This window comes from Topomyia yanbarensis, chromosome 2 (genome assembly GCF_030247195.1).
Source record: "Topomyia yanbarensis strain Yona2022 chromosome 2, ASM3024719v1, whole genome shotgun sequence".
Classification (NCBI taxonomy): domain Eukaryota; kingdom Metazoa; phylum Arthropoda; class Insecta; order Diptera; family Culicidae; genus Topomyia; species Topomyia yanbarensis.
In genome coordinates, this window is record NC_080671.1 from 344,471,737 (window position 1) to 344,496,239 (window position 24,503).

The 24,503-nt window shown below is 40.3% G+C and overlaps 1 protein-coding gene across 3 annotated transcripts in view; it reads right to left on the reverse strand.

Moving 5' to 3' along the window:
• Window positions 1-1,564: 1,564 nt before the first annotated feature.
• The window catches only part of LOC131684135 (uncharacterized), a 385,715-nt gene continuing 362,776 nt past the window's right edge, over window positions 1,565-24,503 (reverse strand). The window contains exons 7-10 of one of the 3 annotated variants that reach the window (XM_058966716.1): window positions 11,433-11,763; window positions 10,809-11,393; window positions 10,166-10,750; window positions 1,565-10,033 (exon numbers count right to left, since the gene is read on the reverse strand). In XM_058966716.1, the coding sequence (XP_058822699.1) occupies window positions 9,602-10,033; window positions 10,166-10,750; window positions 10,809-11,393; window positions 11,433-11,763 (1,933 nt within the window). In that variant the 3' untranslated portion in view covers window positions 1,565-9,601. Of the gene's footprint in view, window positions 10,034-10,150; window positions 10,751-10,808; window positions 11,394-11,432; window positions 11,764-24,503 lie in introns of all 3 variants that reach the window. The other 2 variants (XM_058966715.1, XM_058966717.1) reach the window with 2 other exon arrangements.

Sequence of the window (24,503 nt, forward strand, 5' to 3'; positions counted from 1 at the left end):
AATCATTTCAGAAAATACGCGACGCTAGTATGGTTCGTCGCGGTGCGGATGTGGGCGGTAAATGGATAGTCCGCACCGCAACCGCAAAAAAAACCACACCGCTTGCCGCAACCGCACTGTATTTACCTCACCGCACCGCGCGGTAATGCGGTAAAATTGATGTATTTTTAAAAAATGTATTGAATTTATTCATTTATTTTGTATACCCATATACAATAAAGTATTATTCTTATTTACACGAAAATTAACTACGACGGTCTCCTCGGAATGTAACATTTATGAAAAAATTCAACTTTTGCCCTACATTTTGAGACCAATACTTTCGAAACAAGATAAAACATTGTCATTCCTCTAAATATTAGCGCTGAAGTCCTATGAAATGTAGCTGTATTGAATCATTATACATACAAAAACGTTCTTCCGCAGCAATTAATAGGAAAACTTTTAATTTAGTTTTAACCAGTTAATTGAAAAAAATGGAATTATGAAGTTGTAAAACTCGAACGTTCTGACAGAGGAGTTTTCCTAATAATGGCATTGCTACGCATTCGTTAAGAAAATAAATCTAGTTGCGTCCTTCTCAAATAGTAAAAGTCATAGTTTTATTTTTTTAATACAGACTGCAGGAGATTTTGAAACGAAGCAGGCTATGGCTGAGTGCGGACGGAAATTTTTTCTCGCGTCAGATTTAGGTGTGCGAAATAACATTCCCATTCAGCCTTCATTTTGTGCCCTAGAACAAGTGTTTATTGTTTAAAGTTAGTGTACACGGTGAAGAATCGGTGCAGTTGTAAAACGGAACATCGCAGCCGGTGATTCTGTCGCCAGTGCAAAGGGAAAGTGAAAGTTCCTGGATAAGGACCCGATTAGCGAACGGTGAGCTAATGAACTTCTGATCTGGTTGGCGGAGCAAAGGCGCTTTAACCAAGTGCCAAATATGAACCAAAGCTAATTATTCAAGATTTGTTGACATTAACGAAGATATTCCTGTACATGTGAAAAAATCTAGAAAATATGAACGTGCTCGTCAATCGGGAAGCGCTTGAAAACAACGAGTTCATCACAAAGAAGAGCTCAACGAAGGAGTTACACCTGTTAATGACATTGGGAATGCCGCAGTGTGAAGGTGGAAAGTCTCGGTGCATTCAGTTACCCGGACCCTGCATTTGAACTGCTATTTTGGTTGGCTCTTATAGCAGAATACTCGTTGGAAATCGTCACTGGTCGTACTAGTGCCTGTTGTGGAGCATCCAGGGAAATTTGGTGAGATCGGCTCAATTTATTATTATGCTTTTTTGTTTTCATTTTGTTTAAAATGCCGCACTGGCGTGGACTGTGTGGAGAGTGCGTTTTGTTTGTTTAAGGTTGCACAGAGAATGCGCAAAATTCGCAAACGAAAAAAGCAGTTTTTTTCCACACCGTATGTCAGATCTTCATAAAAATCAATCAGCATATGTAGAATGTTGTTACAGTACTACTGATTGATTTTTATGAAGATCTGACATACGGTGTGGAAAAAAACTGCTTTTTTCGTTTGCGAATTTTGCGCATTCTCTGTGCAACCTTAACCTTCCAGAAGCCGCGCGGGAGCACTGAGTGAATGCTTCTCTGAAAATTTAGCGAAATCGTCTTAGCGCACCAGCGGCTGCTCGTTCAGTGTGCAATTTGCGCGACTTCCGGAGAGTTAATGTTGCATTAATCAACTGAGATACTTAACATACATTCGTTACCTATGTAAAGGCTCTAATATCCATAATGCCAGTGAGGATCTCATGGGTTTCCCCAGGGGCGGCGAAACACTTTACGCCCGAGTGGGTAGAAAGCATAGGGTGAGGGGTCCATTAGTAAGTTCGTTTATGCAACCGGAATTGTGGTATATCGATGTTTTCAAATGTGTGTAGTGCGAGATACATGTGTGGCACATCTAAATTTTTTGAAATGGTTCTAATGGGTAATTATCCACTCGGTTATTTTCGAGTGGGTAGTACTACCAATACTACCCACGCTTTGCGGGCCCTGGGTTTCCCTATCTTTTTGAGCGGGTATACAATGAACATCCCCACCAGTATTACCCTGAATTACCCGTATATTGCCTTTTAAAAAAAATTCTGTTCGATCAAATCACATCACAGTAGAGCACTAACTAATTTCACAACTAAGAATTCAACCTATCCTTAAACTTCTAATAGATTTCCAGGGTACTTCCATCTAAACTATTCCGTTTAATTGAAATAGTGTTCAAAAATTGAAACAATTACAACTTCAGTCAAGTGCTGGAGAATTTTTTCATCCACTGAAAGAGCTTCTTTGAGTCCATTTCAATGTGTGCCTATTTAACACTTTTACAATCTTTCAACGAACCACCCACTTACATTGAGCCACTGTGGCTGTACTCTACCAACAGAACCCTCGACTTTGCCATCGGCATTCGTTCGACATTGAACAGTTTGATACTTCAATGCCTGCCTTCCTATTTGCAGAGTGATCTTTAGTGACGTTCTATATTTTCGTCAATACTAGAAAGTATTAACAAAGCTATGTAATGGAAAAAAGGTTTGTAGCGAGTACAGGCGCTTTAACCTAGGCTTATTAGCCAGGGCAAGGTGTAAATACCTCTGTCCCATCTCAAAGGACCAAAGGAGTGACATTAACTTTCTTAGCCGAGTCACTCCCAACGAGTCATTTATTATATCCCCTTTAAATTGAAACGATCGGTACGGTTGTCCTCGTTTCTTTCTGCTTTAAGATTCAAAACAATTCGTTAATTAAATTATTCACTTAATGAATAATTTAATTGCCGTCTAATTTTGAAACATCTTCAAACTCAACTCTGCACGGTAGGCCTGGCCGTTTTAATATTTGCGACATGTGAAAATATGCTTCAAATACTAATGTTGACAAGAAAAAGACTTCAGAATAACTGCAGTGTTTTCCAGGATATTTTTAATACTGGCTGTGTAAGGGTTAGAATAGAATAGAAACTTTTTAATACAGACTGCAGACTTTATCAATTATTTTTTGAAGTGCGGTTGCGGTAATACCGCGCGGTAAAAGCTCATTTCCCACACCGCATCCGCGGGAAAAAGTGTCTCACCGCACCGCAGTTTCTGCGGTGCGGATGCGGTAAATACCGCGCGGTTGCGGTAATTACCGCAACCGCGACGAACCCTAGACGCCAGTGGCGGCGCTAGGCTTTTTGCCACTCGGGGCTAAGAGTTAAATTTGCTGCCCCCTTACATAGTTCTGACTAACCAAACTATCTCATTAATAGAGTTTCCCGCGGTGGTGCATATATTGCACCTAAAACGATTTTTTTTTATTAAACTTTCAATAATGAAATGAATACACTCTTTTATCCATTTGGAATCAACAGAATAAAACGTATTCAAACTTTACCAAGTAGTTTTGCGGCAGCGTTGCGTATTAATCACGGTGAGCAAAGTGAGGTTACAACTCTTTTCACAAGGTTGCACTTAACCGTTATGTGTCCAACAGCGTACTCCTTTGCAGATTTTAATTCATGAAACTCCAGTACTCTTTCCCAAACTGGAAATTGCAACTTAGTGACATCTTAGAATAATACCAAGCATTGCTTTTGTGGGACAAAACTAATGAAACAATGATCGGGGTTGGAGGAAGGGAATTTTGGATTTATTTAACCCGTAACAGCCGGGCAGGGTACCCGAGTACCCCCGAAGCCGAAATACTTGTACTATGGCATTTTTTCTCCAATATATACACATTTGGATGTTTTGAATTCCAGAACTCAACCAGTTTTAGAATCTGTAAAAATGCATCTGGTTCACGATTATTCGGACTTCTGGAGGTAAGTTCCAATAATGGGATATTAAATGTATAATAATATAATTGACCCCGGAACGCTCTTTTCGGAGCAGGTACAAGCAAGGTCGTGAGTGACCGTTCCGTACTGGTATATCCTTCCGGGAATTCGGATAAGCGGGAACCAGATGTATTCGTCGGGTTCAATTACACTGATTCTAAAAATGGATGAATTCCTGAATTCAAAACGTCTAAAAGTGTTCTAAATCGATTAAAAATTGAAATAGCTTTTGAATTTTCGGGTACCCTGTCAGCCTGTTTTCTTTTTGTTGGACACACAGTGGATAATCTGTGGGCTATCGTCACCTTCTGTAGCGAAATGAGAAGCCTCCGACCAGATAGGAGGTTTGTGCAGGTGTAATAAGCCGTCCGAAAACACAGCTTTGCGTACGGATCGGATCAGTAAAGTCATGCTACGAAAAAAATAGTGCTATTGGAAATTTGGAACTGTAAGTCGCTTGGCTTCCAGGGGATCGACCGAATTCTGCACGACGAGCTGCAAACTCGCAACTTCGGAGTCGCAGCATTGCAGAAACTTTGCTCGGCAGGACACAAGTTGTAAAAAAGCGGGCATCGAGCAGCCACATTCTAACTGAGCAACGAGCTGGGTTTTATAGTGCTGGACAAGATTGGCTCACGCTTGATCAAGTAACAGCGAGAGAATGAGTGTAGTGAGAAGCAAAAGCCCGTTTCTTCAACTACAGTATCATCAACGTCCACTGCCCACACAAAGCGAGACCAGTGAACGACAAAGATGCATTTTAGGCGGAGCTGGAGCGTTTCTACGACAGCTGCTCACAATGGGATGTTAAGCTGATTTACGGCGACATGAACACCCAGATAGGGCAGCAGGTACAAACCGATGAATGAACTGAACAGTCTGCACTCCATTACGACAACGGCCAACGATACGTGATCTTCGCAGCCTCAGAAATGTTAGTACAACACTCGTGAGCATGGACGCCGGGACTCAACATGTAGCAACTACGGTCGCGCTGCGGAAATACGTACAGAAGTTGGAGACGGCACTACCGACGGAAGAATAGGTCGGCGTGACTACTCTTGAAGAACTGGAGCAACTTATGAAGCACAACCGGTAGCACTACTGAGATGAAGAAGAGAATACGGCAGAGGCGAGAATGATGCAGCACCGTACGAGGGTGAACGAGAACCGATAGAGACAAGCAGGGATCAGAAAAAACGGTAGATCCAGATAACGAGGTGATGAAGCTATACGACGATAATAAGACAAGGATGTTTACGAGATAGCGAATCGTTATCGCGAAGCCTATGTGTCACGGGAGATAGGTGGAAGCAGTATTATGACAAACATCTAAATGGCGAATCAGTAGACGATGACAGTAGTGCGTTATTCAACCCGTGGACGCACAGCTGTCGACAGATTCCCAACACCGAATTTAGTTGAGGACCAGAAGTAAATCATACGGTTGAAGAATAATAAAGATCAACTAAACACTTTAACCGTTGTCTTCCGTTTTAATTCCGGAATTAAAACGGAAGACAACGGTTAAAGTGTTTAATATAACATTCCACTAAGTCGCTCAAAACAGTGCTTTTGTTAAAAAAAAGATCAACTGCCATGTGACAGAGCAAGTAATTGGGTAGAGCACACCACTGGTTGGTCTAAAAGATTTTTCCGGAGGATTGTATGCTGAGCATGGTGACCTCCGATGAGCACACCAGCAGAAAAATTCGGAGATGTATTCCGGCAGGTTGACCCCCGCCTAGGGCGCCGAACTTAGAGGGACACTGAAATTTGCTGTATAAAATAAGTAAGGATAAATATTTAAATAAGTAGGGTAAATGTGCTATGCACGCTAATTTATTGTTGGTGAGTCGAATTGAAAAAGGGACACTAAACTGAAATTTTACCAAAAGTATCAAAAGAGTACGCTGCGGCCCTATCAGTCCCATTCAGATTCATTCACAATAAATAGCGTTGATCTCAAATCTAAAGTTTATAGAAGTTTAAATAGCGAACTGCAACGACTTCCAACTGGAAATAGCGAAAGTGTTACAAACTTGACGCTCGTTTTCATAGTTACATAGCAAAAATAAAAGGGGACAAATTTTTGATCATGGGCTGTAAGCAGGCCACCTCCTAAAATTGTAGCAAAAATCATGAAGAAAGTTACATCCTTTATCAGCGAGAAGATAACCCTATTTTTGGCCTTGATCTCAAATTTCCAAGACCAGGAGCTGTAACTACAGCTGGTTCGATTACAGTTTTTAGGAGAAGTAACAGATGCCTCACGATGGGGATCGTCAGAGTCATACTCTTCCTGAGCCAATAGAACATAACAATTTGTCGTGATGAGGTATAGCTCTCTAGTATTTCTGTAAAAAGTGCTTAGAGCGACTTTGAATGGATTTTGATTCTTTGCGCACTTGCCACTCGCGGTTTTATTACTACAATGGCCTATTTGCTTTTATGTAGCGCTAAACATGACGCGCGGTACGAACCATTTTGAATAACAAGTCCGACACAGCAATACTGCTATAGTTCACCCGATAGGAGTTTAAGGGGGCATACAAGTTTGTCCCGTCCTGTGCGATTGTCATTCAATATCTTCACTCACTGGAAAAAGCAGTCCTTGAAACAACCAACCACTTCACCACACGCATCACCTACTCAAAACGGTAACAACACCTCCGTTCTCAACTATGTAAACCGACATTTAGATGCTGGCAGTCCGTCATAAAGTCTACTCAAAAAATACTCCAGTATTCGACATCAAGCACCTAACCCCGAAAAACAAATATGAAATTATTTTTAAAATGTCTTCAAACTTTAGTGATCTTTATCTATATCTATATCTATGGTACTCTATATTGATGATTTCGATTTTCCGCGTCACTTTCGAAGGATTTTCTAAAAAATAGTTATAGTCCTTTTTTAAAAGTCTACATACTTCGATATCTTAATTTACTTTATAATCTAAGTGCAGATAAGTCATAAAGTAAGTCACGATAAGTGTGCCATTTTTAATTACACACTCAATTATTGTTCGAAATGCGAACCAAAAAAGAAAGTCAAAGTGGTGTTCAGGGCACAAAACTGAGACTCCGCCAAGGGCATCAGAAGATCACGCTGTGGCTCTGGGACTATACAATCCATCGTTCACACAGCAAAATATATGAGGCTGTGGTGACTTGGGCACGTCGTTAAAGTCGCGGACGACAACCCGGTAAAAATAATTCCCGAAACTAATCCGACTTGCAAAAGTAGCCACAACGAGCAAGGTGGGTCGACTGAGATGAAGAGAACCTGAGGAGTCCTCGTGCTCTACGAGGCTAGCGACAAACGGCAATGAAAGGAGTGAGCTAGAGACGACATATTGATTCAGCAAAGGGCATGATTGGCACGGTTGGTAACAAAAGATTTAAAGGGGTTAGTGCCAAGATTTTCCAAAAACTAATTGCAACTGTAAGTGTTGGAAATTCCCAAAAGTTTGAAAAGTGTGGGATATATTTGCCACAATTAATAGTGTTAATATAAACATAATAAAAAAAATAACATCAAATTTACTTTCAATTACAGTAGTAAGAACCCAATTCTTCTGGTTCCTTATTTGTGAGACATAAACTGCACTTTTACCTTAATTCTTCCTTTGTTAACTTCAGGCCATTACAGAGGTTTTTTTCTCAAAAATAGTTAAGTTTTGATAATGGAATTTTTTAAAACAATTTCCGCTTGCATTTGCTAAAATCGTTACGTTTGAGGTTCAGGTTCAAATATATATTGTGTTCTTCCGTCGGATGCGTCGTACTTCTGATCGTTAACACTTTTAATCTTCTACAGGCGCCAAAGCAATATGAATTCAAACGTTTCACACGCGCCTAACGTTTATCGCGATTAAAGAACAATGATAATCACTAATAAATAATTAAATTATGTTGAGCGGCATATGCCGCTCCCAAATTTTGCCGCTCGGGGCGGCTACCCCCTTCGCCCCCCCCCCCCTTAGCGCCGCCACTGCTAGACGCTAGAAACGCAAATGAAAAGATTGATGAAAAAACTAAGTTACTGGCGCCGGTTTGTAAACGAATTAACAATAGAATGAAAACTCTTTAGGGCATGGCATAACCGAATACATTTGATTTAAGGGATTATGGATCATAAAATATATTTCCACCTAATAAAAAAACATGAGTACCAGTGCTGAGAAGTTGGACTTACAAGAAACATCCGTTTTTCAGAATGATAGTGATCTCAACCATACAGCCCAAAATACTAAACAGGCTTTTGAACAATTCCTCAAACGGCTAAAAACGCCTCCCACATTGTACACATAAACCCTGTCGAACACTACGCTATATTTCTCCTTAGTATAGAAAAAATTGGGTAACGAACCAATTTTTCTCCACCAAGGAGAAGATTGTTAAAAACCACATTTGTGCGTTAAGGGCACAAAAGCTATAAGAAAATGTTATGGAATTTGCGTTTCGACTTCGTCTTATTAGAATCATCCAACACTAACGTAGCGAGTGACAACACTAAGCTAGCGCCGGAGTGAAACTAGCTCATAAAACGGAGATGAGCAAATCTCTAGTCAAGCATGATGTCCCGTGTAAGGAAGAAGCTAGCGTCAATCCGGCGCCAGCTTAGTCCTGTCACTAAGTTAGTATCGGATTCTGATGAGATAAAGTCGAAACGCAAATTCCTATAGAGCATCTTTGGAAGATAATGGATGATGCGATCACGAAGAGACACTTTTCCAACGTTTAATAAATACACATTACAGTTGACTGTGTCCGCTTCGTCTCCCTTTCCAGTTACTTTAGTCACTGATCACATAACCAATTATCCTTTTTTTTTGGTAATTTAGCTACCGATTTCAAGTGAGCAAAACCAACTGCTAGCATCAAATATTCCGTTTCTGTAACATTAGCTCATAAATGATTGATAACTAGAATGGAGCACATATAGGAATTAGTAACAGTTTTTTTTTCGAAAGCGCAGACGTTTACAGAACGCACTAGTTTTGAGTTCAATTCTTCGAATGAGATAATTACAACACTACTAACCTAAGTATCGGAAAAAAACAACCTTTCCAGCTCGATAGATCCTTTTGTCACCAATTTGATAAACTAGAAAGTGCATCCGTGAGAGAAACTTGTGACTTGTGAGTTATTATTTTGAAATTTGGTATCTTTTTCATCCTTTATGTACACTAACTAAATCTTTCATTTCCAAAGAAATATGGTTTGATTACGTTTTTTTGGTTTAACAGCATTGTATCTCTCCTTGTGATACCGTACACAGATTTTACAATAAAGTACAAGGAAGCTTTGGAGTTTGAGCATTGCCTTGAGTTGCCTAACCAAAATCGTTGTGTCATTGCTAAGGTCCCGCCGTATCTCAAGACTGTCCGCAATACCAATTAAGGTTTCACTAGAATTTCATGCGCCTCAATCAAACTTTCACTGTTGACAGATTAAACGTCAGTCATTTCACAAAACATTCACTAGATTATCGCAAAGCAAAACCAAATATTAACAGCAGTCCATCGCATGATCAGCCTAGAGACGCATGACATTCGGTCCTAGCCTCAGCATCCAGTGCCCCCGAACATCACTTCAAACCGCCGCTTTCTAGTACTGTCCTTTCCGCTAGTCTAAGATTATTGTTGTTATTCTTACTAGTAGTAAAGCTACCTCCCTCCTGATGATGTGTGCCATCGCTAGTGGCCACCTGGTGCTGCTCAATTCGAAACGTGACACGCATCTAATCGCCGTGTCAGACATTCATGGCATAGAACACAGCTCCCTGGCTTTGGGTGGCAGAACTCGCCCCGTTCGGTGCTCCACCGGCAGGCATTACACTAGCGGCCGATGTCGGAGCTGTTGGTGGCCCGTGACCTTGAGTAGTGGGAGATAGCAGGGTGTTGGCATCCGTTGGCTGAACACTAGCGGCTCCCTCGGGAGCTCCTCGTTCAGAAAATTTTACGCCACCCTTATCCACCGGGTATTGCGTGTAGGCTGGTGGTTTACCCTGTGGAGCGTTGGGTCCAGTAACGGCCGCAGCTGCGGTTGTACCGGCGTTTGAGCTTGAGCCTAACCGTGGCAATGTGGAATAGTGAGGAGGAAGGGTACCTCTACCAGCGACAACATGCAGCTGCATTCCCGGTAGTGGATAGCCTACAGGAACACGAATCGTTTGCTGGGTGACCTGAAAAAGAAATGCATTATTGACTGGGACTTGATCAGGCTAAAGTGCGCATGAAAATGTGCTACAAAAATGAATGAAATGAAGGTTCTACTAAAATTACACAGGTCTAAACCTCACCTGCTGATACTCAACAATGTTATGCTGCCGTCGGTAATTCTCCTGTTCCTGGGCCGTGTACCGTTGGTACGTCTCAGCGTTATACGGAATGAGCACCATCGTCTGGTGATAGTTTCTCAGCGGAGGCGGAGATTCCGGTCTTCGAGTTGGACTTCGTGCAAACTTTCCATAGGTTGCTGGATCTGCCGCTTGGTGTATGTGGTGAGCCGTGTGGACGGCGTGATGTTGGGTGTGGATCTGCTGAGATTGCACGTGAACCGTGTTAGCCTGAATGTTGCCGGCCGGCAGCTGAGCACAGTTCTGGTAGATGGCTTCCTGACCATGGTAGCTGTGGCGTGCTTGAGCCGGGATGTGATAATAGTTTCCATGGGGGTCAACCGCGGCGACCATGTTGGCTCCGGTACCCGAAGCAGTCGCAACAGCTGCCACCGTCTTGGTTTGTGCATTCTCCACTGGGTAGTAGCTCCAGGAGGCTGTATGTTGATGGGTTGTGATTTGCTGCTTAGCTGCGGCTAGCTGCAAACTACTTGCCGTGTGAGGTCGTGGAAAAGTGTTTGACTGGATTGGTTGAGCAGGAGCAGTGCTGGTTTGAGATTTTGACTGCAACCAAATTAAAAAATAGAAAATCAGTAGATCAACAATCACGCCAAAAAGTTACCTGAGGTGGAGACGGAGCTGCCAGTTGAGCCTGCATCTGCTGCAGTATTTCGTTCGTTGATCCAAATCGCGGCTTGATGCCTCTCACCGATGGCCTTGAGTTGAATCCATAATCGTTGTGTTCATCATCGTCGGATCCAGCTCCGGACGCCGGAGCCGAAGTGGATGTTTCCGCGCTGTAGCGCTTCTTCAGTCGTTCCGTACGCGCTCCTTCCTGCTGCACAAATGCTGCCAATTCATCCGATTCCTGTCCGGGTGTTCCGGCAATTACATCCGGTGCCACCTTCTTGCCGTCATCATCGTGCAGTGCAGCGTCAATGTCTCCCAAACTGTACTCAGTACATTGTGAGCTTCCCAAGGAATTTCTATCTCCGGGTTGAGCGAGAGTGTAGTACGACAGATCATCGCGTTGACCAGCAACGCATGCCGTCAGAGGAGCAAGCGTAGAGAGGAACTGTCTTCGTGAGTCCGCCTGGCGTTGCTGTGGTGGCTGGTGGATTTGTGTATGGCCGCCCTGAATTTGAACTCCCATTCCGATATCTGGCCCTGCCGGGCAGCGACAGTCCTGCAAATAATCACCATAAACCTACACAAAACGTCCGGTCTGCATCGAAATTTGTCATACCTGCGGAATTATCACGATCGGGCTCTCGTCCGCTTCCGGAATCTTCTCCTGCCGTCGATCGCGGTGGAACAGATCGGTGATCTTTTTATAGGTGGAACCATTGGATCCACTGGAAGAACTTGACGCCGACGAGCTCGGCGAGAAACTCTTGTCCGGGATGTACTTGGGCTGCTGCGGGTTCTCCTCTCCGGCCGGACTGTCTCGCCTTTCCATTTCGTTCAGATCACCGTCGTGACCCTGGCCGTCTTCGTCGATTGGATCATCGATGTCGCATGTCAACTGCCGGATGCGCTCCTCCAGCGAGGTGACATCCCGAACGGGGATCTTTTTCCTGTGAGTGAAAATGGAAACGAGAGGTTAGTATGAGTTTAGGTATTTGGAAATTAGTTTACTAAAAGAAATCACACTGTATCTTCTCAGACATTTCTCGTTGATATAAACCTCTATGTTTCAAGTTTATTCCCGCAAACGCGGAATTATTCAGTTGATTCAATATTTTTAGTGATATAGTTAAATCGACCTCCTGCTCGCTAGTCATAGTTTTATGTGAAGAAGATACTAAGTTACAATCTGAGACTGTCACATGGTACAAGAGTGTCAAGTCTGAACATTTAACTAACTACGGATAAATATAGAACGATATTCCATATCATTCACTTTCGAGCTCTCTGACTGGAGCACTTCATTTGATAATAATTTATTGGAAAATGTCTGCTAACTCCCGCCCTAACGCAGATAATACGTATTCGAGCAAATAAGATACGTGTTATAGCGAATGATCTCAGCCAGGAAAACAAGATCGCTTACGGGACTGTTGCGTTAACGTATCTGCAAAGGCAGTGGAAATTGATGGCGTGGTGATCAAATCGGGTTTGGTACCTGTCTGCAATGCCAATTTCTAAGTAAAAAATTATTTACGAAACCCCAGCATGTTCCCTTGGTTGAAAACCCACACATCGCAGTTGGTGAAAGACTGGAAATGCTGGTGTACACCCAAAATCCGACGGGTACGTTTCTATAACTTTTGGGTGAGGTTCTATTGTCTTTTTGGTAATAGACCGCGGAATTCCTCTTTGTAGTATTAAACCCATATTACCACAAAGGTAATAAACAGTGGAAAGACGAACTTCAGTAGCTGTATATGTCTAAGCATCACACAACCAAACATTTTTTTAGTATGTGTCAACCTCATTTCTGTTCGTTTGTATGATAATTCGATCGATTTCTATGATAGTATTAGTATCAAGTCAAACCAAACGGAATTGTGGCGGATTTATTCCGGGATTCAGCCTGGACTTCCCCAATATTGACAGAAACCAGCCAGAATCACGGATTTTTTTATTGGGTAGGGTCGATAGTGAAATAAAAAATTTTAAATCGATAGTATGATTTGTACCAGTTCTGATCGAGGCCTAGACCCAGACCCCTAGTCCGGGACAGACCACAAGATTCGGACCTGTCCATGGATCCCAATTAGTTCAGTATAGATCACGACTAGTTCCCGGATCCGGACCAGTTTCCGGATCTAGCCCATTCCCTTTTCCTCTTATCAGGTTGTAAGTAATGGTTTGCCCACAACTCGGGTTCTTGTATGCCCAACAGACCCTTTGGCAGGGCGGTCCAGGTGCTTCTACAAGAATTTTGAATTTCATATACGTAAACAAAGAAAAAGGAAAACAAAACAAATGAATCTAAAATTACCGACTTTTATTTCTTTTCTTCTCTGTGCTGAACTCTGCCAATGGACTAATCAGCTGCTTCAGACGATGGCGGCAAGGCGAAGGTTTTTCCCGACCGTCCGGAACTCCAACGGCCGTAGCGGTCGTTTTCGATTAGCTAGGGAGGTGAGCAAGGCTCTTTTGTTGGACCCTCTCTAGCGACAGGGCGACTAGTCGCCGGGTCCATTCACTCCCCGTGAATGGTCCAGGTAGATATTGTAGTAAACTACCTCATGTGGATCCGTAGTCCTACCTGTTTCGCCCTCCTTTGCGATTAACTGTGGATGAGAGCTATGCTCGTTCGGCTGATCCCCCAAATTGAGGGCGGCATGGTATCACTGGGTACTTTATGCTTAGCCGGGGAAGCGAGTATCTCTTTTACGTTTAGCTTCCCCTTTCGCGACCCAATACTACAGCACTCGAGTATCCGAACCACAACCGACACTTTTCAACGGGATTACTTGCTGTCAAAAGAGATTATAACTACTAGAGAGAGCAAAGCGCTGCTGTCTCCATGCCCTCACGGACTGAAACATGGGGTCTCGCTCTAGCATATTGCGTCCCATTACTTTGACAGGTGTATACCCGGGGCAATATGTGTCAAACTAATGGGCCTAGCATATGTAAGAGCGAGATGATAAATTTTCAGTGTTAGCAGCGACATGCGACCTCTAGTAGTTATACTCTCTTTTTTGCTGTCGCACGCGCACTTAACTCTCTGTCTAGTGGCCGGAAAATGTCCCGAAAAAAACACTGTTGCATTAAGTCAAAGATTGTTCCGATGCAAAATCCAGTAATTAGTATTTGGTAATCGTCAGCAAACCCGCAGGTTGGAAATCCAAGCTCATTGAGTTTCTTCAATAAGCCGTCGGCTACCAAGTTCCATAACAAAGGTATCTCAGCCTGTCAGACTTCCGTATCTCAGACTGTCGAAGTGACGAGCAAAGTATGTGGTTACTAAGCATTGCGTTTATCCAACCCGAGATACATGCAGGTATCCCATGGCCGCGTGTCGCTTCCAGATAAGACTGGAAGGAGACATTGTCAAAAGTACCCTCAATATCTAGAAATACACCCAAGCTAGATTGCTTGAGCGAGAAGGCTTTCTCAATGTTGTAAACAACATCGTGAAGCAGAGTGATCGTGGATTTCCCACATTGATATGCATGTTGCCTTTTTTGCAGTGGATATTCAACTAAACTAACATTCCTGATGTGATGATCGATTATCCATTTCAAAACTTTTAGAAGAAAAGAACTTAAGCTGATAGGCCCGAAAACTCTTCGCTTCTTCATAGCTTGAGCGCCCCATCCCTTTGGGAATAAATCTAACAGTTATTTCTCGCCATGCTTTCGGGATATACCCAGTAGCAAGACTGGAAAGTATAATTATTTTCAAGACATGTTTAAGAATATAAAATCCCTTTTGCAGTAGCACGGGAAGTATTCCATCTTTTCCGGGTGATTTGTATGGAGCAAAGCTGTCAACTGCCCACTTAACCGATTCAGTGGAAACCAATGTGCGTGCTAACGCTCACGAGTCCGAATCACCAGAATGAGATCTGTGAACATTGTTTAACTCCGGATCGATACAACCTGGAAAGTGTGTGTCGAAGAGACAATTAAGAACATCTTTTTCGTCCGTCACATAAACTCCATCTCTGGTTTTTAAGGAGTTCATCTGAAAATCATTCGATTTGGAGAGAATTTTATTTAACCTGCTAGCCTCGTTCAGACTAGGGACATTAGTGCATAGATTTTGCCAACCAGCCCGTTCTGCAGATCTAAGACATTTCTTATATGCACTACGAGCTGACCTGAAAGCCCTGGATTCATCACGCTGACGCCGGTTCCAAGCTCTTCTCATAACTTTCTTCATTCTTTCAAGCTCAGCCCTCCACCAAGGGGTTCCCCTAGTCGATTTAACAGTACGAAGTGAACAAGCTTCTTCGTAGGATGCTAATATGAATGAGTTTGTCGTATCCACGACGTCATCTAAGTCGTCTAGTTGACTAATTGTTGGAAGATATCCATGAAATTTAGTCGCCAAGTTTTCCAAAAAGAGGTCCCAGCTTATAGATTTAGGAATACCATATGTTACCACATTGATGATGACATCAAGATGATCGAAAAAAACATATTTATGATTGGATACAGTTCAGTTTTATTTGGAACCTACTAAATCCCCAGCTCATGCAAAATTCTTTCAGAGCAAAGCGTTATGTCTAACATCTTCTTCGCGAAAGTTCGTCGGTTTCTCACATTCAGAATATGGAGATTAGTACTACTTATGTCAGTTCAGAGCCTGTCAGATTGATGCCTGAGCTGCTCCAAATGATGGGATGAACATTTGCATCACTGTCAATAATGAGCGGAAGCCCATTTCTGCTACAAAATGATACAACGATTTTCAAATCATCAGAAGGAGATGATTCGTTATACGGTAGATATACACTAGACTGCCCAGAAAAATAATGAATTTTTGAAAACTCAATCGGCCCACTCCTGAATCGATTCCTATATATATTCCTATATAGTCACATCAGAAGTTCTTACACCACATTTGAAGCATATCGGACAAATCTAGCTACCGGACCAAAGTGCCTGAAGTTTGTATGGGATTTTTCGACAATTTACATGGAGAAAACCCACTAACTCGCATTTTTGCCGCTAGGTGGCACTGTATATATCTTATTATCACTGTAAGTGAAAATAAGAAAGATAATTTAATTGTCCTCAACTTTTTCGAAGACTGCTAGTGAATTCGGCTTTGTCAAAAGAAGTTATTAAACTTATAACGAAGTGATGTCTGCATGGTTGTGTATCAGTACTCGATTCCCACGAATTATACTTTTTCGTGAAATAATCGTTAGATTTAGCTTCGGTAATTTTTTACCGAACTTTCAACAGCCGAACATCAGTTCGGTAATTGAATGTATTACAGATCGTTCGGTAATTACTTTTTTTCGGAATCTCTCAAAAATTACCAAATCAATCAGTAATTTTAGTAAAAAAAATTAAAGGGTTGTGTACAGGACATGACCACGGTGACATTAAAAATGTAGCTTTTTTCAAGAGAGTTCAAATGAATTTTGTCTATCACACTCACGTTCTTGTTCACTCGCCTGTTTTCAAATGTTACAATTTGCTATATACCCTCCCCATCAAAACATAATTTATTGAAGGTCTTTTAACGGTAATCTATTAATTAATCAAGTATCTCACTAGGTGATTGGCATTTTTTGGCTGATCCATCTAATAAAAATAGGCTGGTCTGTCCAGAAAATATATTCAAAAGAAAAGTTCCATATTGAGAGCTGTGATGAGGAAACCCACGCCCGCCAACGGAAATATACAGATTCTCCATAAAATATGAAATTTCATTTTCCATTTAAATTTTCAATAATGTACTAATGAACTTAAGTAAACAATCTTAAGTGTAAGTATTTCTTGATCGTTTAGTGGTGGAAAAATGAAATTATTTGATAAATTACATTGTTATGCAACGTTCGCACTACCAGTTAAAACGGGTTTTTATGCTATCTTGGTGACATTTATCTTGTTGCTAATTATTAAAACGTGTTATAACTCTGTAGTGTAAACATTGTATTACTAAATCAATTCTGCAGCGTTTTATGTTATATAGGTGTTTATGTGGTAATAGGACTGACATAATTATATCTTCAGTACAGCGGTTTGTTTCATAATTTAAAACAGATTTATTTTAAAATTTAAATTAGTATACCCAACCGTATTTGTTGTATACGTTAAAACGCAATTAGAACTGTGTTTTAAATACATAGGGTAGGACAGATATTCTGACTGGTTAAACTGGGAAAACAATTTTAAGTCCAGTAACGCTTAAGACATGGCTTGAATTTGAATCGAAAAAGAACACCCGCTTCAACTGCTGCTGGGACGGTAAGTTCTGTTTTAAAATTTTCCGTTGTGTGCAGTACGAAACAAAAGTGTTTGAAATTAGAAAACAAGAAGTTCTGCTGGGAATGTGATTGTTTCCGATGCAATTACACTCAGATTTTTCACGCAGGGGATATAGGCCGTGTAAATGAAAACCGCGTAAATTTAAAAAAAAACGCGTTAATGAAAACCGCGTAAATTTCAAAATCCGCGTAAAAAAACCTGAGTGTACTCTCCTATATAAAATACTACGCTGCTGAACAGTGCAATAACTACAGAAGCACGTTGTCAGATGCCTTCCTGATAAAAAACATAACCGAAATATGAAACATGAAAACCAATAGGCTCTTTACCCTACGCAGCTACAAAGCGCCGTAAACATGGATTAACAAGTTATCACTGAGGCAAACCTACTTAAGAATTTCATAAGTCACGACTTATGAAGGTGCACAATTTTGATTCCATTCAGCGCTTATGGATTTCATAAGTTGCCCTATGGAATTCACAGGCGCGTGTAATGATGTTCATAACCGTATTATTGTGCAAATGTCATAATTTCACCATACGAAATCAGTGAAAATGGAGAGACAGGCATTTTCAAAAGTCCATTAAAATTGAGGTTTCTTTGCAAATTTGTGGAAATGAAATGTAAGTAAATATTGTTTTCTTTCTCATTACTCCATATTTACCATGACTTTCACAAAAAAAAGTATTGAATTGACTCAAACTTTCAAGATTTCATTTCCATTTATTTTACAGCTTTTTGGAACTATAATGAGGCACATCACACACGCATCCAAACATCAAATTAAAGTTAAGTACTTTTTCTTCATGTAAAATTAATTCAATCAAATAATAAAGATATGTCATAAAATGAAAAACGTGATGCTGAATTAATATTTTCTCGAACTAACCTCATATAATACATGTATGGATTTCATAACATCTCATATATGAAATTTATATTCCTACATGATGATTTACATAAGCACATTCCTATGAAAGGTATAAGAGCGGCTTAAAAATTCCATTAGCATTACTTATAAAAACCCTAAGTCACTCAATGGCCATTTTCTCCTCCGTGTCATAAGTCAAACTTATGATTTTCATATGGGATACTTGTGGCGCAAAATCATAAGCGATTCTTATGGAATTCAATAGTCATTTTATCTCGGTGTACAACACACACGCATGCATAAAAATAAATATATTTTTTTCAAACGCAACACTCTTAAGGTTCAAGTTACCTTTTTTAAGCATGTGTTAGAATTGAACGCTTGGTAGTGTGCGTAGAAAAATTTGTGTTCAGCTTTGCCACCGGATTATCCATTTAAACCTTTTTAAAACTCTAAAAGAAGAATATCAGTCGATTTATTAGATCATCACGATTCAATTCATGCAAAATACCTGCTGGAAAAACCATCGGCTTAGCTAAATGGTGCTTTTGAAAAAGTGGCTGTGGTTTTTTCATTGCGCAGTTGTGTTGCGTACCCCAGCTCGGTGTGGTAGTGTGATAAAAAATCACAGCCACTTTTTCAAAAGCACCATCCAGCTAAGCCGATGGTTTTTCCAGCAGGTATTTTGCATGAATTGAATCGTGATGATCTAATAAATCGACTGATATTCTTCTTTTAGAGTTTTGAAAAGGTTTAAATGAATAATCTGGTGGCAAAGCTGAACACAATTTTTCTTACGCATACTACCAAGCCTTGAGGTAACTTGAGCCTTAAGCAGCACACACCGTATTGAATTAAATCCAAACTACCCCGCCCACCCACTTTGCAAATCATTCTGTGACACCGTGCTGGTACCCGAAAAATCCGCATACGGCCACCGCTGCCGAAAATGCATAGCGTCTACCGCTTAGTGTAGTGCCCAGACGCTGCAGCCATGATCTTACCCGTTCGACATAAGAACAAAAACTGATTCAAACGGGTACGCGTCACCTCTATTTATAAACTAACCGTATATGGTTTAGTCACTTAGGTGCGAGTGTGTGCAAATGCCAAGGTTACCGAAAATCGATAGCGCTTATTGCATCGCCTGGAGACGATGTAGCTCGTATGGGATAAGGGACCATTCATAAATTACGTAACGCTTTTAGGGGGGGAGGGGGTACGACAAGTTGTGACAAGTTGTGACATAGGGGGAGGGGGTGTTAACTAGATCGTTACGTAACATGTTTTCATCGAAGAAAAAAAAATTTTTCTTGGAATTTGTTACGTAACAGGGGAGGGGGGGATGGAAAAATTTGTGACACTTTGTTACATAGGGAGAGGGGGGGGTCAATTTTGGGCACTTTTTGCGTTACGTAATTTATGAATGGTCCCTAAGAGCAACAACTGATTTAAACGGACATGCGTTGCTTCTATTTATGACTTTTCGTGTTTCATTGAGCAACTAAGCTGCCCTCTCTTGACGGCTGTGTCTGAGAAATCTGCCTCACGAATGGTATTTTTCCCGTTTTTCGTGAACTTTTTAATTTTACCAATTTCCAAAAGTCTACTTTTATTGGGGAGATATTAAGTTATTACCAATATTTAAGTTAGGTGTTTCTGAATCGGTTGGTGTATGAATGATTAAAATCCATCTAGTAATATCGGAGTTATAAGCGTGCAAACCTTACATAGTTTCGTTACATGGGAGATAGTTTAGATTTTAGAATGACACCTAGCCCCAGATAGTGGAGTAAGACATTTTTAATGTCAAAAGTTACCGGACGTTTTCGGTACTACCAGTTTGTGTATTAAATTTAGAATATTGAAAATATTTCGGATTTTTATTTAAATAACGCTAGGATGTAATTTATTCCTTTATTATCGCATAATATTTGTAGCAAGTAAATTTTCGTAACAGTAGCCTACTATATTACGGAAAAATGTTTGAAAAAAGTTACTGCAATACTGCTGAACGGCAACAGTTACAGATTTTATTATATAATTAAGACTTACTGCTAACGGGAAGCTTCAACAAGGCACCCGTTTTTACAGATGTTATAAAAATTTCTCTTACTCACAGAAAATTGATTAAACAACTCACATATCAATACTATAATCACTTTCTAGAATTACAAATGGCCGTGGTTTAACAGTTAATTTTCATAAACAAACTGGTTTACCGAAATTCGGTAATCGATAGTTATATTTACGATTCCTTCGGTAATTAAGTTTACCGTAGTCGGGAATAATTCGGCTTCACCGTACGTATTGTACAGAGTTCGGTAGAAAAGTTTGCATTTAACGAACTATTCAGTAAAAGATTACGACACTTCTGTCAAATAAATCATGTTTACCGAAAAATCGGTTATTTATAATGTTTACCGAAATTTTTCGTCATAAATATTACCGAACAGCAAATTCTAATTTAAGTGTGTACTGAACAATATTTACACTTTTTGTCTATGTTACCGACAGTCAGTGTAACTGTAACTGCACATATATCGCGAGTTGTGAGCTCCGATATGAGACACGCGTCAATGCAACCACGAGGCATTTCACGTGGGTTAGTCATGCCTGTCTTGTTGCAATCAATGAATGGCGTGAAGGGACCACTTCAACGGAGAAAACATGCTAACAGTGAATGTATTCTAGGAACACTGTTGGTTATACTGTGATAATTTTGACAAAATAGGTTCACCCAAAAAATGAGCGTTACATTTGAAAAAGTCTTGTGTATATGAACGTATTCTGGTTGCAGTTGAAAACTGGAAAATCCAACCAGCGACAATCGTATTTTCTCTGGTTCTAAACAATGAAATCACGTCACGTCACGTATAGTTAGTGCGCTGTATTCGTACAATGATGCACTGCTTCCGACATCAAAGATTAGCACTAAACAAGAGAAAAAACGATTGTCGCTGGTTAGATTTTCCAGATTTCAACTGAACGATAATATATGTACGTTTAGCGAAATTCTACGTAATGAAATATCTAACGATATATAATTTGGATACGCAACTTAGGTTGTTGAAGTCCGGTCTACATCCGCTATACATCGTTTGTCTGTAGCGGAATAAGTGCTATCAAAGCCTTAGAACAGAATTGTGTCCTGTTTCGTGTATATAAAATGTCACAAAATATTCGAGGGTAGTGAATGAAGGTCTAGGACTTGATCCTGATCATTTTTGACAGCGTTCGGGATGTCATGGGACCGGTTCCGGTGGACCTTAGAAGGGAAGTACATGCGAAAGTTACAATCCCTCTGTGAAAAAGTCCTATCTAAATCTACCTGACATGTGGCACAAAAATTTACCCAATCGTCATCTGAATAATTCAAAATCAAAAATGAACTCATCTGGGCACATGTCGATACTTTTCTTTAGGTTCACATGATTCAGGAATCCAAAATTTTTGATGAATATTCGTGTCAAGCGGTAAAGCAAATTACATCAACTAAACTTCACAATACCATCATGTCGACATTCTACGTTGTTCGCTGAAATAAGCATTGTTAGTGTTATGTGTCAATAGGTTGTTGAGGAAGATATTTACAAAAAAATGGTTCTAAGAACCGGAAATCAACGGAAACGGCCATAAAATTGTCCACTTATATGCTGTTTCCCATTTACAATGTTTTCACTATAAGGTTCCGCAGAATAAGCTTTAAAATATTTACAAAAACGATCAGGAATACATGCAGTTCTCTCATTTATTCCACACGAAAAACTGAGATGTTTGATATTGGATATATACTCTCTATTCTGCATCAGAAACGCTTCCCGAATAATTACGAAATGAATTCCTAATCACGCGCATGATTCAAATCGATTGAAAACTATACCCAACCAAATACCTAGATTCACGAGTAAAGGTACCTCGCCAAAGTTATTTTCGTCGAGTGGAGTACCGTGTTCGGCTGAAAGGTTTTTCTGAGTTCATAGTATGTACGATTTTTTGCCAACATGCGTCGATGAATAGTTCTACCAGTGTCACCATTAATAAACCCTTTACGTTTTTTTTAAATAACGAACATGCATGAAACTATTTTCATTTTGTTCGCAAACTAAACATTTGTTGAATTTTCAGTGCACCTATTGTTACTAATAATGTTCATGTTCAGTAGAATGTGAAAAATCTGTTATTGTATTACCTCATAATTGTTCACGGTCACTGCTCAATTTTTCGTTTTAGTAGAATGGAAAAAAAACAACTATGGCATTTTTTCATACTTTGCCGCATTGATTCCCCAAAATTGATATAAATCCTTTTCAATTTGCTGGCTAGATATAGGTTTGACGTCAATGGAAGTCATGTCATTTTTCTCAACAAACAAGCAAAACTGATGCTAGCTGGCCATGAGATATGATTTTATGCAACATGTTGTCACACTGTAGCAAACGATCTAAAATGAATGGTCAATTATGCTGACTTATTTTAATGATTTTATTCAATAGAAATGAGGCAACTGCTTACTTATATAGTTTTTTTCGACATAAAATTTACGCTTGATGACTTATGTCACATACACACTTGGCTACGATGTAATATATGTGTTTCGAAAATATCAATAATCACTTTTGGCCACCTTCAAACCAATTTCACATAGTACACATAAATTTTTCATCTGCCATAGTGTTGCCGATGTGCATGTAAACAAACATGTACGAACAAAAAAATTTCGGACAGGAAACTCCGGTTCTGGGACTATTTTTCGCGGAACTGTGAAATAGAAAAGCTTCCTTTACTTATCGCAGAGGGGTCAAGGTAAGTTGAATGTATTCTATTATGTTTTTACGGAGATATAGTGTCCAGTGAGTTGCAGTGTCAGAGAGAGACATAGTGGATCGATCTGCACTGAGATTGAAATTTTTCGGACAGGAAATCTACGTAACGAATGAGTATTTAGATTTGATGAGCGTTTCTAAATGTTCTAATCACTTTGTTTTAGGTATCAAGGCAAATTGCCCAAAATAGACCTGGCCACAACAGAGGAAATCATGGAATAGTACAGGTGCACATTACCACAGTTTACATTGAAGTGGTCCGTTAAGGTACTTTCCCATATAGAACTTGCATTTTTGGAAATACGGTTCTTGGACCAAACCTAGCAAAACTTCACCGAACTACAATTAGCCCAAAGTTTCGGCCAACCCCAGCCAATAAAAACCAATTTTAATCCACCTAGCGGTGCAATTGTGCCTTTCTCAATCATGAATCACGAGAATGTGTGCGTTGTTTATATTCATTAAAAACTTTTAAATGCATATATTACATTTTATTATTATACATCACATGACAACTATATACAGGAAAATAAATCATTATTCGAGTTCTAAAATTTTGAAAAAGAAAAAACAGCCACGGTAATATTGAGCTGAAAAAAGGTGCGAAATCGGCAGTCTCAAAAAGTCGATTTTTATAAAAAAAAATTTTTTCGAGATAACATCAAATCTCGACGTTTCATGCATTTTAAAGATGTTTGGCATCAAAAATACGAATTCGATTTCTGAAATTTCATGGGGTCCCCCCTTTGGAAAAAAAATTGAGTTTCGGCTTATATGGGAATTTCATATGTGACCGGACGATTTAGTCTATATTTCCGGACCCATTTGGGATTTGGGACTAAGTTTGTGAAAATCGGCCCTACCATTTCCGGGAAACTGATGTGAGCTCGTAAATTTTGAAAGATGGCCGCTTTTCCCGGACACTTCCGGAACCGTCTATGGTGGTCAATGTAGTCAACGAAAGTTTGGTTGGCCGTCGGTGACCTAGAACAGCAAATTTAAGTTGTTTGAGAGACATTTTAGCGAAATTTTTACCTTTTTTGCTTTCATCGGAGTATCGGTTTGAATCACAATTTGCTATGTGATCGCACGCCACAACCTGTAACTCCGGAACCGGAAGTCGGATCGGGATGAAATTAAATAGCCATTTACGGGGACGCAATACCTTTCATTTGAGGCCAAGTTTAGTCGAATCGGTCTAGCCATCTCCGAGAAACCGATGTGACTGTTATACTTCCGCCGGGGCTTCCGGAACCGAGGATGGTGGCCAATGTGGCCAAATAGACTTTGAATGGATGTTAGTGACCTAATACTACAAATCGAAGCAGTTGTGGTCATATTTTGGATAAATTTTCACCTTTATACATTCATTGCAGAATTTATTAAAATCGACATTTTCTGCGTGTTCGTACTTATCACCCTGTAATTCCGGAACCGGAAGTCGGATCCATTAGAAATTCAATAGCAGCCTATGGGAACGTTGCACCTTTCATTTGAGACTAAGTTTGTCAAAATCGGTTCAGCCATCTCTGAGAAAAATGAGTGACATTTTTGGTCACATACACACATACATACACACACACACACATACATACATACACACATACATACACACACAGACATTTGCCGAACTCGACGAACTGAATCGAATGGTATATGTCACTCGGCCCTCCGGGCCTCCGTTAAAAAGTCGGTTTTCAGAGCAATTGCAATA